This window comes from Lichenostomus cassidix, chromosome 11, assembly GCF_008360975.1.
Source record: "Lichenostomus cassidix isolate B80296 chromosome 11, HeHo_3.0, whole genome shotgun sequence".
In the NCBI taxonomy this organism is placed as follows: domain Eukaryota; kingdom Metazoa; phylum Chordata; class Aves; order Passeriformes; family Meliphagidae; genus Lichenostomus; species Lichenostomus cassidix.
In genome coordinates, this window is record NC_139492.1 from 7,227,356 (window position 1) to 7,238,403 (window position 11,048).

At 52.1% G+C, this 11,048-nt stretch overlaps 1 protein-coding gene across 3 annotated transcripts in view; it reads right to left on the minus strand.

Moving 5' to 3' along the window:
- Positions 1–10,002, minus strand: part of PLEKHG4 (pleckstrin homology and RhoGEF domain containing G4) — a 91,276-nt gene extending 81,274 nt beyond the window's left edge. The window contains exon 1 of one of the 3 annotated variants that reach the window (XM_085071647.1): positions 9,925–10,002. In XM_085071647.1, coding sequence (XP_084927773.1) covers positions 9,925–9,987 — 63 coding nt within the window. In that variant the 5' untranslated portion in view covers positions 9,988–10,002. Of the gene's footprint in view, positions 1–2,461; positions 2,613–9,924 lie in introns of those variants that run through there. The other 2 variants (XM_085071648.1, XM_085071649.1) reach the window with 2 other exon arrangements.
- Between the last annotated feature and the right edge of the window lie 1,046 nt (positions 10,003–11,048).

An 11,048-nucleotide genomic window follows, 5' to 3' on the forward strand; every position in this document is an offset into this window, starting at 1 on the left:
AGTTGTCAACCTTGTTACCCTAGAGGAGGTGCTCTCAAACTGCTTCCATGTGCTCAGGATTATGTCTCTGGACTTTGTCTGTGTTCCAACAGCTTGCTCATGGTTTTGGCACAGAAATAAAGAAAGAAGATCCCCAATGCTTAAAGCTCTTTGTGATTCCCAGACTCATTTGCTTCCCACCCTGGGAGAAGACATAACTGGAGGATAAAAGAAAGACCCTATTTTCTGCTGAAACCTATCCTCTCTCCTACCAGCATAAAGATGCCACCAGAACTTCTCTGCAGGAAGCACCAGGAAAGGTGAATCCTGGGAATACCAGGGAATGAAGGCAAACCCCAAGTCACAAAAGCCATAATGAGTGAGCAAGATAGAGCCCAGCCAGGCTCCTGCCTTGCTCTCCTCATGGAGAAGAGAAGAGAAGAGCTGCAGAAGTCACTTCTAGTGGAAGTGGGCTGCTTTGGCCCAAGGTGTCTCACCCATTTGGTGCTTTGGACATCTCCCAGCTGCCACAACCCTCTGTACCCATACACACACATCAGCTCTAACACTGAAATACCATGAAGAGGAATCACCTGCCTCACACAGAACAGGGCAGCCAGAAGTTTTGTCTTGCCAGACCTCCATCAGGAGCCAAATCTCCAAGAGTCCTGCAGACTGCTGGAGGCCATGGCAGGTCTCCTGCAGGCCAGCAGACTGACACACATTCACTGAGATCCAAATCTTTTGCCTGCGGGGTTTGTTTATTTACCAGGACACAAAAAACTCAATCAGAACAGCTTGGAGCTACAGCCACAACTTGGTTGCTCACAGAAATGCACCTCCCAAATGCAGATTGGTCTACCACAGCATTGAGAACAGACACCTGCCGTGGACCAGAGCTGTCCACAATATGGCCAGCACTCATTGTTGGGTCTGGTGCAGCCTGGCCTCTGGTTCCTATTCCTTCCAGCTGCACTCAGCACCTGAGAAGCACAGGATCCCTCCTCAGCACTGATACATTGTCCCTGAATGCCCAACCACCTGGACTGGGCTGCACAAAGACCCCTGCTTCAGACAGCTTTTGCATCACACATTAAAACAACATCAAGGAGGACCTGAACGGGGGATGAAGCACTTGGGAACCAGAAAGTCATCTCCAGCTTGCAGGAGCAGAGTAGCAGCAGCTGGTCTCTGCCTCAGGCCTCCCAGGGCAGAGTTTCACAAGCGCGGCTCCAGCCCACATGACAAAATGCAGCCCATGGGATTGCCAAGGGATGGCCCCAGCCCCGCAAACAGTGCTCTTCTTCGATTTCAACTTCATAACATAACCTGCATAGACCAAAAATTGCCAGGAACACACTAGGTATGGGGTGAGGGAAAGAGGTCTTCTGACTGGGGTGGAGAAGTAGAAGTGAGATGCCTGCAGGCGTCCACAGAAGGATGGAAGAGGAGAGCACACCATGGGTCTGACATAGGCATGTGAGGGTAAAGAACACCACAGGATTCTCTGCAGAGGAGCTGGAAGGTGGTAAAGGGAAAAGACATGGGTCTACAAACTTCGCTCAACTTGCAGAAGCCAGAAGTTGGTCAACTCATCCTTCGATGAAAGTCAAGTTACTCCAGGCTCAGAAGTTGAACTTTTAAAAAAGAGCAAGTCAGTGCCAGGCACAGCAGCAATGCAAGCTGCTTGCCCCCTCATGGACTTTGTTCCCTCTGTTGAGGGGAAGCAGCCCATGACATAGCAGGACACCTCTAGGAGATTTGGGGCTGCTGGGCACATGTATCTCAGCCTGAGCCTAGGAGCAAACCATCAGAAGCTAGACTGGTGCACAGTGGGATGTCACCACAGAGCCAGCAATCCCTCCAGCTGCCAACAGCCCAGGGCTGGGCACCTCTGTTTGCAGGGCAGTTGCAGTGTGGCTGGGCAGGGGACTGGCCCTGCAGCCATTCCCAGGGAGTCTGGGTGCTCTGCTGCCCACTGGGCTCACCATCCTTTCCCCTCTCCAAACAAGGATCCGCACATGCAGAACCTGTCACTGAAAGGGAAGGGTCCCTGTGCAGCTTCAGGGGTTCTCTGGATGCCCACTCTGGGCAGGAGAAAAGGCTCTGCAAGAGGGGAATGCCCAGGGCCACACAGAAGGATTGGCAAAGAGCGAGAGCAAGGAGGAGAGCCCAGCATCCAGGCAGCTCAGGACTCTGCCGGACTTGACCCATCCCAGCTCCTTACTCCAGCACTGCACCCCGATAGGCACCTCGCAGGGGTCAATGCCAACAAGAGGTCCGTGTCCCTGCAGCCACCGCCCAGGACTGGCACCAGGAGTACAGTATGCCACTCGAGTAACGGGAAATGCCAAAAGAGCTGTTTCCCACTCCCGGCATTAGCGCCGTGCGCTGGCTCCAGGCAGGCTGCCCCGATAGCAGCTCCATCCCGCACAGCCCTGCTCATGCCCAGGGCAAGAGCCCTTCGCAGAGATTTCCTTACCATGTTCCCGGCCTCCTTTATTTCCCCTCACTTCCAAAGACAGCGTTTTTTCTCTTTTTCCTCCATGTGTGCGACGGGGCGTCTCCTCTCCCCTCCGACGTGAACCACCGAAGCACTTTGAGTTCTGGACTGTAATCCAAGCCCTCACCGCCCCCAGCACAGCTCCAACTAATCTAACTCATGACACTACCGGGGCTGAGCAGGGGACCTCGAAGGTTTCTCTGACAGCCAACTCCAGCGCTAGACGGCAGAGGGGCATAGCGAGAGCAGGGTGCCGCATCCCCCAGCCCTGCGGGGACCTTACGGACACGGGCAGAGCCAGAAGCGCTCCGGGCTGCTCCTTACGGCATCGCTGCTCTCCGCGTCCCTCGGAGCGCCTGGCCCTCGGAGCGCTTAATGCAGACGCGCCGTGGCGGGGAGCTGCCTTCGCCCGGGACGATCTAAATAGCTGCTAGAGGAGAACAAGGCAGGCATCCCGAGAAGGTCTCCAGCTTCCCAAAGAGGTTTCCAGCAAAATCCTCCCCCCTCGCCTCCTCTCGGCTTGTTTTTCTCTAAGTCCAGAGAAGTTTCTCCACTCCGCGAGATCCTGAGGTACCGCTGCAGGTTAAGTAAAATGCCGAGAAATACAGGGAGAGAGCTCTAAAATATTGTTTTTCTAACTTCTAGAAGGAAAACAGAGAGCAGTGACCGCTTCAGGCAACAGCAACAAACTGCATTGGGATCGGGCGAGAGATGTGGAGACCTCACCCCCTCCCAAAGGAGGAAGTAATTTAACACGGCAAGTTTCTCCACCCCTCCATTAATTGTTTAAGATGGCCAGGGGCCAAAATACTGCCCGAGCAGTGGGGAAGGTCACCAAACAGGCAGGCAGCAGCCTCCAGAAGTGACAACGGGAAAGGGCAGAGCCACAGAGGCGGAGAGAGAGGAGAGAGGCAGGTGCCGCGGGGCATCCCAGGATCTGCTGACACACAAAGGCTTTGTGTAACGGGAAGCAGGGCGGGAAGTGACACACAGGCAAAACCTTAGAGCCCTGGGCACGAGATGCAGGGCCTGGGACCAGAAAGTGCCTCCCCAGCCCGAGCAGCGCATGGTCTCAGCAGCCTCGGTTGGGACTGACCCTCCATCAAGGAGTTCACGGTGCTGGAGCTTGGTTGTCCCCACTTATGGGAGAGGTCAGACAAACCAATCCATCCCAAGAGGCAGGGTGACTCAGGCAGGATGTGAGGACCTACAGCAGTACTTGCCTGCTGAAGCTGGAGCAACTGCTACCAATACCTCTGCTGCCTTGGCTCAAGAGGCAGAGTCACACAGCATTCTCAAACCCAGCTCCACAGGGCCAGCAGCAGGGGCTATGTGAGCTAGTCCATCTCAAGACCACCTTCAGATACTCCTTTCCCAGGGAAGACTGCCAACAGTTTGCCCTAAAACCCCATTGCAAAACGTGGCCACGGCACGTTTCCAGACCTAAGCAGCAGCCCGGAACTTGAGCAGCCCCAAAGCCAACCATTCAACCCACCAGCTGCTTGGTGTGCTGCTGTGTTTCCTATTGGCAGCAAGGCTGGATGGCAGACCCTGCAGGGTTGCAGTTTGCTTTCCTTAAGCCACAGAGAAGTCCTCCTAAAAGGGGCTGTGGCACTGACAGTGACCAGAGCTGAGCAGCTGCCTCACTGTTCAGCACTTGTTTTGCAAACAGCCTTTGCTTTCAGAGGGTCTCCCATGGCCTCGAACAGCCTGTCACCTTCTCCCCACAGCAGCACTGCCTCTGTAGGCAATGCCCATGTCAGGTGACAGCAGTTGCTAATGCCAAACTGGGTGAAGGAGAAAATCCCTGCCACCTCAACAAGTATTAACAACCCAGCACAGGCACGACCTAGTTGTTGTCATCTGCAACAACTAATTTGAGATCTTAGATCTTGTCTGTGGATACAAGAGAGCCTTTCTTTCCTCATATTCATAGCAGGAGGGTGAGGAGTCTGCCATACTTCCCCAGCAGAGCCTCTGACCACAGCTTTCAGGGTCTGCACAAGGCTACATTTGCAGAGTAGCTTTGCCCTTCATCTATTCCCACAGTACATCTCCCAGGCAATAAGCATGGCTACATTTGGCTAACCTTTGCAATATCTTCCTGCAGGTGCTGGGAACATCCCTAGGGACTGGCCCAGTCCCAGAGAGGAGGGAACACCAAGAGCAATATTTCTGCAGCAGGCACACAGCTGACCATGACAAGTATCAGAAGTACCAGGCTATTTCTGTTGGAGGCATCACAGAATAAAAGGTGGTAGAAGAGTTCAAACATGCCTCTCACACCCAGATGTTTTATGGAAATGTCCCTACTCTTTCTACAACTGCAGCATTACACATAGGTTTCCTTTCAAGAGGCCATGGCTGCCCAGGCCTAACACAAATTGTAGAATCATAGAGAAATCCTGAGCTGGGAGGGACCCACAAGGATCAGATTCCAATTCATTGTCCTGCACAGGACAACCCCAAAAATTATACCACATGTGATTGCACCATCACTGCACACAACTATTTTTATCCAGCAAACAGGTCACTGCAATTATCCTGGGGTCTGCAAAGGGACCAGTCTCCAAGTAGTGATCTGAAGTCTCAGAAAAGTCTGTTCATCAACAGCCTGGGTACCAAGCCTGGGCTCTTCAGGGCTATTCCAGTAGCAAGCCAAAGCTCCTGCTCCTGCAGGAGGGCTACTGCACAAACCAGCAAACAGTCACGTGCTCCCCAGGCAGCACAAAGGGCAATGCAGAGCCAGGTAAGGCTGGGACATCCCCAGAGCCCATAGGGATGAAGGGGATGGAGCAGAGAACCTGCACCACATAGGTACTCAGAGCCTGGTTGCCATCCCATTTTCCATGAAAAAAGAAAGCTCTCCAGAAGCTCCCAAGCCAACACCACTCAAAAGGATGCAGGGAAGTCGGCAGCGCCATTTATAGAGGCTGTCAAACACAAGAGCAGCTTGGAGCCCAATCTCACGCCTCCTCTCTTTCCTACACTGCACTTAAAGCTCAGGAGCTCCTACCCCCATACGGATTTCCAGGCTGAAGAGCCTGAGTTCAGCTCATCCCCATCCCAGTTGGAGGCAGTGACGTGATTTCCTGTGCCATGGCACAGTGCTGAGGGGAACATCGCCCTGCTGTTTACTCATGGCTGGATCCTAATATAGTTTCCTTTTTAATGGCAAAGTGGCCTTTCCCTCTTCTGCATTGTAGATCCATTTCCCGCACAGGCACATGGGAGACAGCTGTAGCCAGCACTTCAGTGGGTGTTAAAAAGCCCCTCTTGACTGAGGCTGACAACAATGCCACGCTTGTTCCCAGCACAGTCTCACTCTGTCTCCTTGCAGGAGCAGCTCCTCACTCTTGCGCAAGGCCTGTGTGTTCCTCAGGGTTGGTTTAATTGCTGAAGCCACTGCAAAAGGCTCCTGTCATCCATGCTGGCAGAGATCTGGTTGCCCCAGTTTCCCATCCAGCAGAGCCGGGTCCTTTATATGGGACTCAGGGGCAATTTTACACCAAGGGAACTGCTTTGGTACCCACCTTCAGCAGCAGCTGACTATTGCTGAGCACAGCCTGTCCTAGAGGTGAATTTATAGCAAAAGGCAGCAAATGCTGACATTAAGAAGGATGGGAGCCAACCTTTGAAGGCTTTGGGGACTCCCCAGAGTTGAAAGAAAAGGAGGTAGAAGAGGGGTCAGTACAACTGTTCCGAAGATTTCAGAGGTTCTAACTTCAGACCCTCATCTCTTTTGCCTCTCTTCTTTTCTCCTTTCCTGGATCTGGTTTCTAGAGTTGCAGTATTTCTCAAGTGCCTGAAGTGGTACCACAACCTAGAACTGAGAGAGAGCACAGACAGAGGTAGGAGGCAGGGAAAGGACCTCTGCCTTTGAGTCAACACTTAGCAGAGTTCTGCTTATTTTCAGTTGTGCAAATCAGGAAATGCTCAATTCTTTTATTAATAGGATTCAGCTATGCTGGAAACAACACAGGACAGATGTTTTAGATGCCAGATAAGGACATCTCCTGACTATGGGGAAGTTGTGCAATATGGATGTTAGCAGGATGATTACATTACTGTGGCCAACAGCTCTTAGGAAAATATCTCCATGAGCTTAGAGTGATCACTGGTGCAGTCCTCTCTGTGGCTACCCTCCTGTAGCCAGTGAGACTTCCCAGGGAACAGAGAGCCTGGGAATGGGCTGTAGCAGAGCAGTACTCCAGGATCTATGGCTCCTGCTAACCCATTGATAAGTGGATATCTCCGAATCTACTTCCAGGCATCTCATCACCAGACTGGAGTTCCCCACCAGCTCCCATGTCCACAGACATGGCAATGAAGATAATGCTGATATCCCACAGTTTAAGCTGTACCCTGAAACGAAAGGTATGTTAACATCCCACCAAGCTATCCACCGTGAACCCTCAGAGAATATCCTGACTTGGAAAGGATCAACAAGGGTCACTGAAGTCCAACTCCAACCCTATAGCCCTTCCACTTGGCAGCCTACAAAAACAGGGGAAGCCACTAAGATGCAGCATTAGACACCACCCAGAACAAGCCTTAAAACCAGTGATAGATTTTGCTCAAAACAGGGTTTGTGAAAAAAAGGCAATAAGGGCTGCAGCAAGTAGAGCTGCAAGCAGTCCTTCATACCAACGCCACTTCAAGACAGAACTAGCTCTCTCTCCCCATTTGGGAGACAAGAATGGGTTGCATGCAGTTTAATAACATTTAAACCTTTATTTCAGATCACAAGTAAAGCAGGTCTTGGCTTCACAAATGCACATCTTGGTTTAACTAATTAATTTGATAATCCGCTATTTGCAATCCTCAGGAGACATTCAGCTTCTAAAGCAAGTAATTACCACTAAGTGGCAACCTCTTTGTGAGGCCCAGTCTGATTAGGGAAAAAAATTTCTTAAGCTAGAAATATAATCATGGTGTGATTTCCCAGAAGGACTGAAGGAGAGACTACATAACAACAGCTGGTCACGCTCACCATCTGAAGGAGCAGAAGCAACTCAATTACTAGGTCTCCAGCTACAATTCAAGATGTTGTTCATTGCCACATGCAACCACAGCCTGCAGTTAACCATCAGGAAGCTTTACAGGAGGTATTTTTTAGGGCCAGAAATCAGAAAGGCCCCACTTGGGGGCTCAAATACCCATGTGTGCCACAAGGGAAAGAAGGGACAGGAATAAAAATTTTTTAAAATTCACATGGCAGGCTGGCTGCAGCATATGTTGAGAGAGGTGATTCTCCCCCTCTGCCCTCATGAGACTCCCCATGGAGTACTGCATCCAGTTCTGGCATCCCCAGCACAGGAATGACATGGACCTGTTAGAGCAGGTCCAGAGGAAGCCATGAAGATGATCCTAGGACTGGAGCACCTCTCCTATGAGGACAGGCTGACAGAGTTAGAACTGTTCAGCCTGGAGCAGAAAAGACTTTGCAGAGATCTTAGAACCCCTTCCAATACCTAAAGGAAGCTTACAAAAAAAAGAGAGAGCAAATTTTTATGCAGGCAGAGAGTGAAAGGACAAGGGGGAGTGGTTTTAAGGAAAAAGAGAAGAGATTTAGATTAGATGTTAGGAGGAAATTCTTTACTCAAAGGCTCTTGGCTCAGGTTGCCCAGAAAAGTTGTGGATGCCCCATCCCTGGAAGTGTTCAAGGCCAGGCTGGGCAGGGCTTTGAGCAACCTTGGTCTAGTGGGTGGCATTCCTACCCATGGCAGCAGGGTTGGAACTTTGAGGTCCCTTACAACTCAAACCATTCTATGATTCTAAGTCCAAGCTCACAGTGTGCAGTCCCACAGAGAAGCAATGCAAGCAGGGAAATATCAGCCTTATAGTGTCTGCCCAGATATGAAGGCACACCTTGATGACACACAGTGTCTTCCCAGACAAGCCAGCTGGACTCAATACATGCAGAGTACTTGCTGCTAGACTAGCTCCGGGCATCCCCAAGTGCCCAGGGTTTCAGCTCTGCCAGGGTTTCAGCTGCCATCAATCACTGCCAGAGAACAAGATGAAGTCCTGCTTCTGCACTCACCCAAGACACCCATCTCAGTCTGAGCAGCTTTGGGCTCCTTTAACTTTGGGCCACAAAGGGGACACACACAGGTGCCCCCAGGCCTCATGAAGTGGCTGTGCTGCACACCACTCTTGGGTTAATGCCTCCACAACAGTCTCCAGAGACTTCTCCTTGAAGTCATGAACACAGCCAGCACAGGTAGGAGCAGGACTTGGACAGAAACCCAGCCTCCTGCCCAATCAGACACCATCCCAGTGCACCCACTCCCCAAGGTGTTTCCTCACTGCAATGGACTCCCCTCTTGGGTGCTGGGTCTCAGCATTCTGGTGCTTTGAGTACTAGGCAGGTGCACTGGCTGGCAGGATGTGACCATACTGGAGAAAATATCCCAACCCCCCACAAGAGCCTGTAGGACACAGAGCCAGGCAGGAACACACCTCTGTGAATGTGGCATCAAGAGAGCTTAAATGGTTTAAGAGGAGCTTCTTGTCTCTCTCCCTGGAGTTTAGGCACTGCCTGCCTTCCTTGACAAGAAAGCGCTCTTGGCTTAGAAATCCAGCTGTGGTTTCAGGACTGCTGCTTCAAAACTCGCCACAGTCTCTGAACAGAAGAACAGGTCAGCTTTTTCCGAAGAGCAGCCTAAAAGCGACCCATCTCTCTCCAGAGCCCACGTATTTAATGGCACAGAAGAGTCATCTGTTTACCTTCCCTCCTGGCAGTGATGTTACATGCCATTTAGCCCCACAGCACATGTTTACTGTACTCTCTGAGACAGCAGGCTCACCTCTGAGCTAGACGTGCCAGCGGGCACCCACACCCTTCCTGCCCCAGCCCCTCTCCAGAGACAAGGGAGTTGTGGAATACACAGTCACACACTAGTGCAAATGCCATCCTCAGTCACAGCTGCCAAGGCCTGCTCTCTTTCCAGGTCTGCTTGGCAGAGTAAGGGTTGTGACGACAGACAGACACCCCCCTCCATGGTTCCACACCACCCCTGGTGTGTCCCTGCTCTGAGCCCAGCTCATGCCTGAGCAATCAGCACCCATAAGACACCTGCCCAGCCTGCACCAAGAGAAGTGGGTACATCCCTTGGTACATCCCTTGGAGGATGCCACCGAGAACCAGCCATTACCAGACAAGAGCTGGGACTCACTTCTGACCTGGAGACTCATCCCTTCTCTTCCCAAAACCAAGCTAAACCCAAATATGCCCTGCTAGGAGGCAGGGCTAGCAGCTCTAACCACAGGAGCAGTTTCTGCTCCACAATTTGCAAAGCTCCTAGGTCCTACCTGGGGCAACAGTCAGGGACTCTGGTCCAGGAGCTTTGACCCCCAGAATTGCTATTCCCCCTGGGTGCACACTCTGCCAAGCTCCCATCCAGCCCCTCCAACCTCCCCCAAAACCCCACACTTACAGCCAGCATTTGCAGAGCCTCTACCCAGCAGATCCCAGCAGATCTTGCAAACCATTCTCCCATGGCAGAATGTCTCCAGAGTGAAGGAAAGCTCTCACCTGCCTGCAGTTTGCTTCTCCAGAGCAGGCAGGCAAAGGAGCAGCTGAGTTAGCTCAGCACTCCCTTGGGCAGAGCAATAGCCCCAGGATGCATCTCCAGCTCCAGTCAGTGCCTTACAGAGCTGCATGGGCGTTCCCTGGGAACAACTGTCATGATGCCTGTCACAGCTGGGCTGTGTTGCCCACTGAACTCAAGCAGACCCACTGTGAGTTCTCCAAGTGCTTTCAAAGTGCCCTTAACCTTACTGGTATTTCCAACAGGGAAATTACAACCTGCTCAGGGTCTGACAGTTTCCCTGAATCTACTTCCAGGTACAGAAGAGGCCTGCTTTGATCCCCTCTAGCCTTCTCCAGCCAGTAGCAAAGGGTAAAGATCTCAGTTTTCCACAGGCAGCTCCACAGGGTTTCAGGCTGACGTTCAAGGCACTCTGCAGTGGGCGAAGAGCAGTTTGGGGTCAGGGTCTTTTCCCCATGGGAGACTAGAGCCAACTCTGTTGACTGCAGGTCCAGAGCACTGAGAAGGCTCCTTATATGCCACTGGGAAGGGCTGGTTTGACAGGGATAGGAGCAGTCTGCCATGGAACATCCACAGCTGGCAATTAGAGGAGTGAACCTCAGGGAATGCCTACAGCAAGGATGCCAGGCAGGAGCACAGAGCGGGTGGGACACAGGGCACAGTGAGGAGGTGGTGTGATGTGGATCATAGCTCCTGCACCAGGGACCCTTTGTTCCCAGTGTGGACTGGAGGGAGAGGAAGCACCAGGAAGCAGCACATGCCAGACACACTTGAAGCCTGGTTCCAGCTGAGGTGGGCACCTCCCCTCCCTGGCACCAAGGCTGGAGAGCACCGGCAGGAAACACTGTGATTCAATGCCATCAGCAGCAATAACAATGTGTCTCCTGAAGGAGATGAGCAGCTTCCCCTTCAGACAGGCAGGGTGGAGTCATCAATGCTGTCATCAATCTGTCCGCTCTCCCTTTCACTTGTCCTTCTTCCATAATGTTGTCACTCTCTCCTCCTTGCAG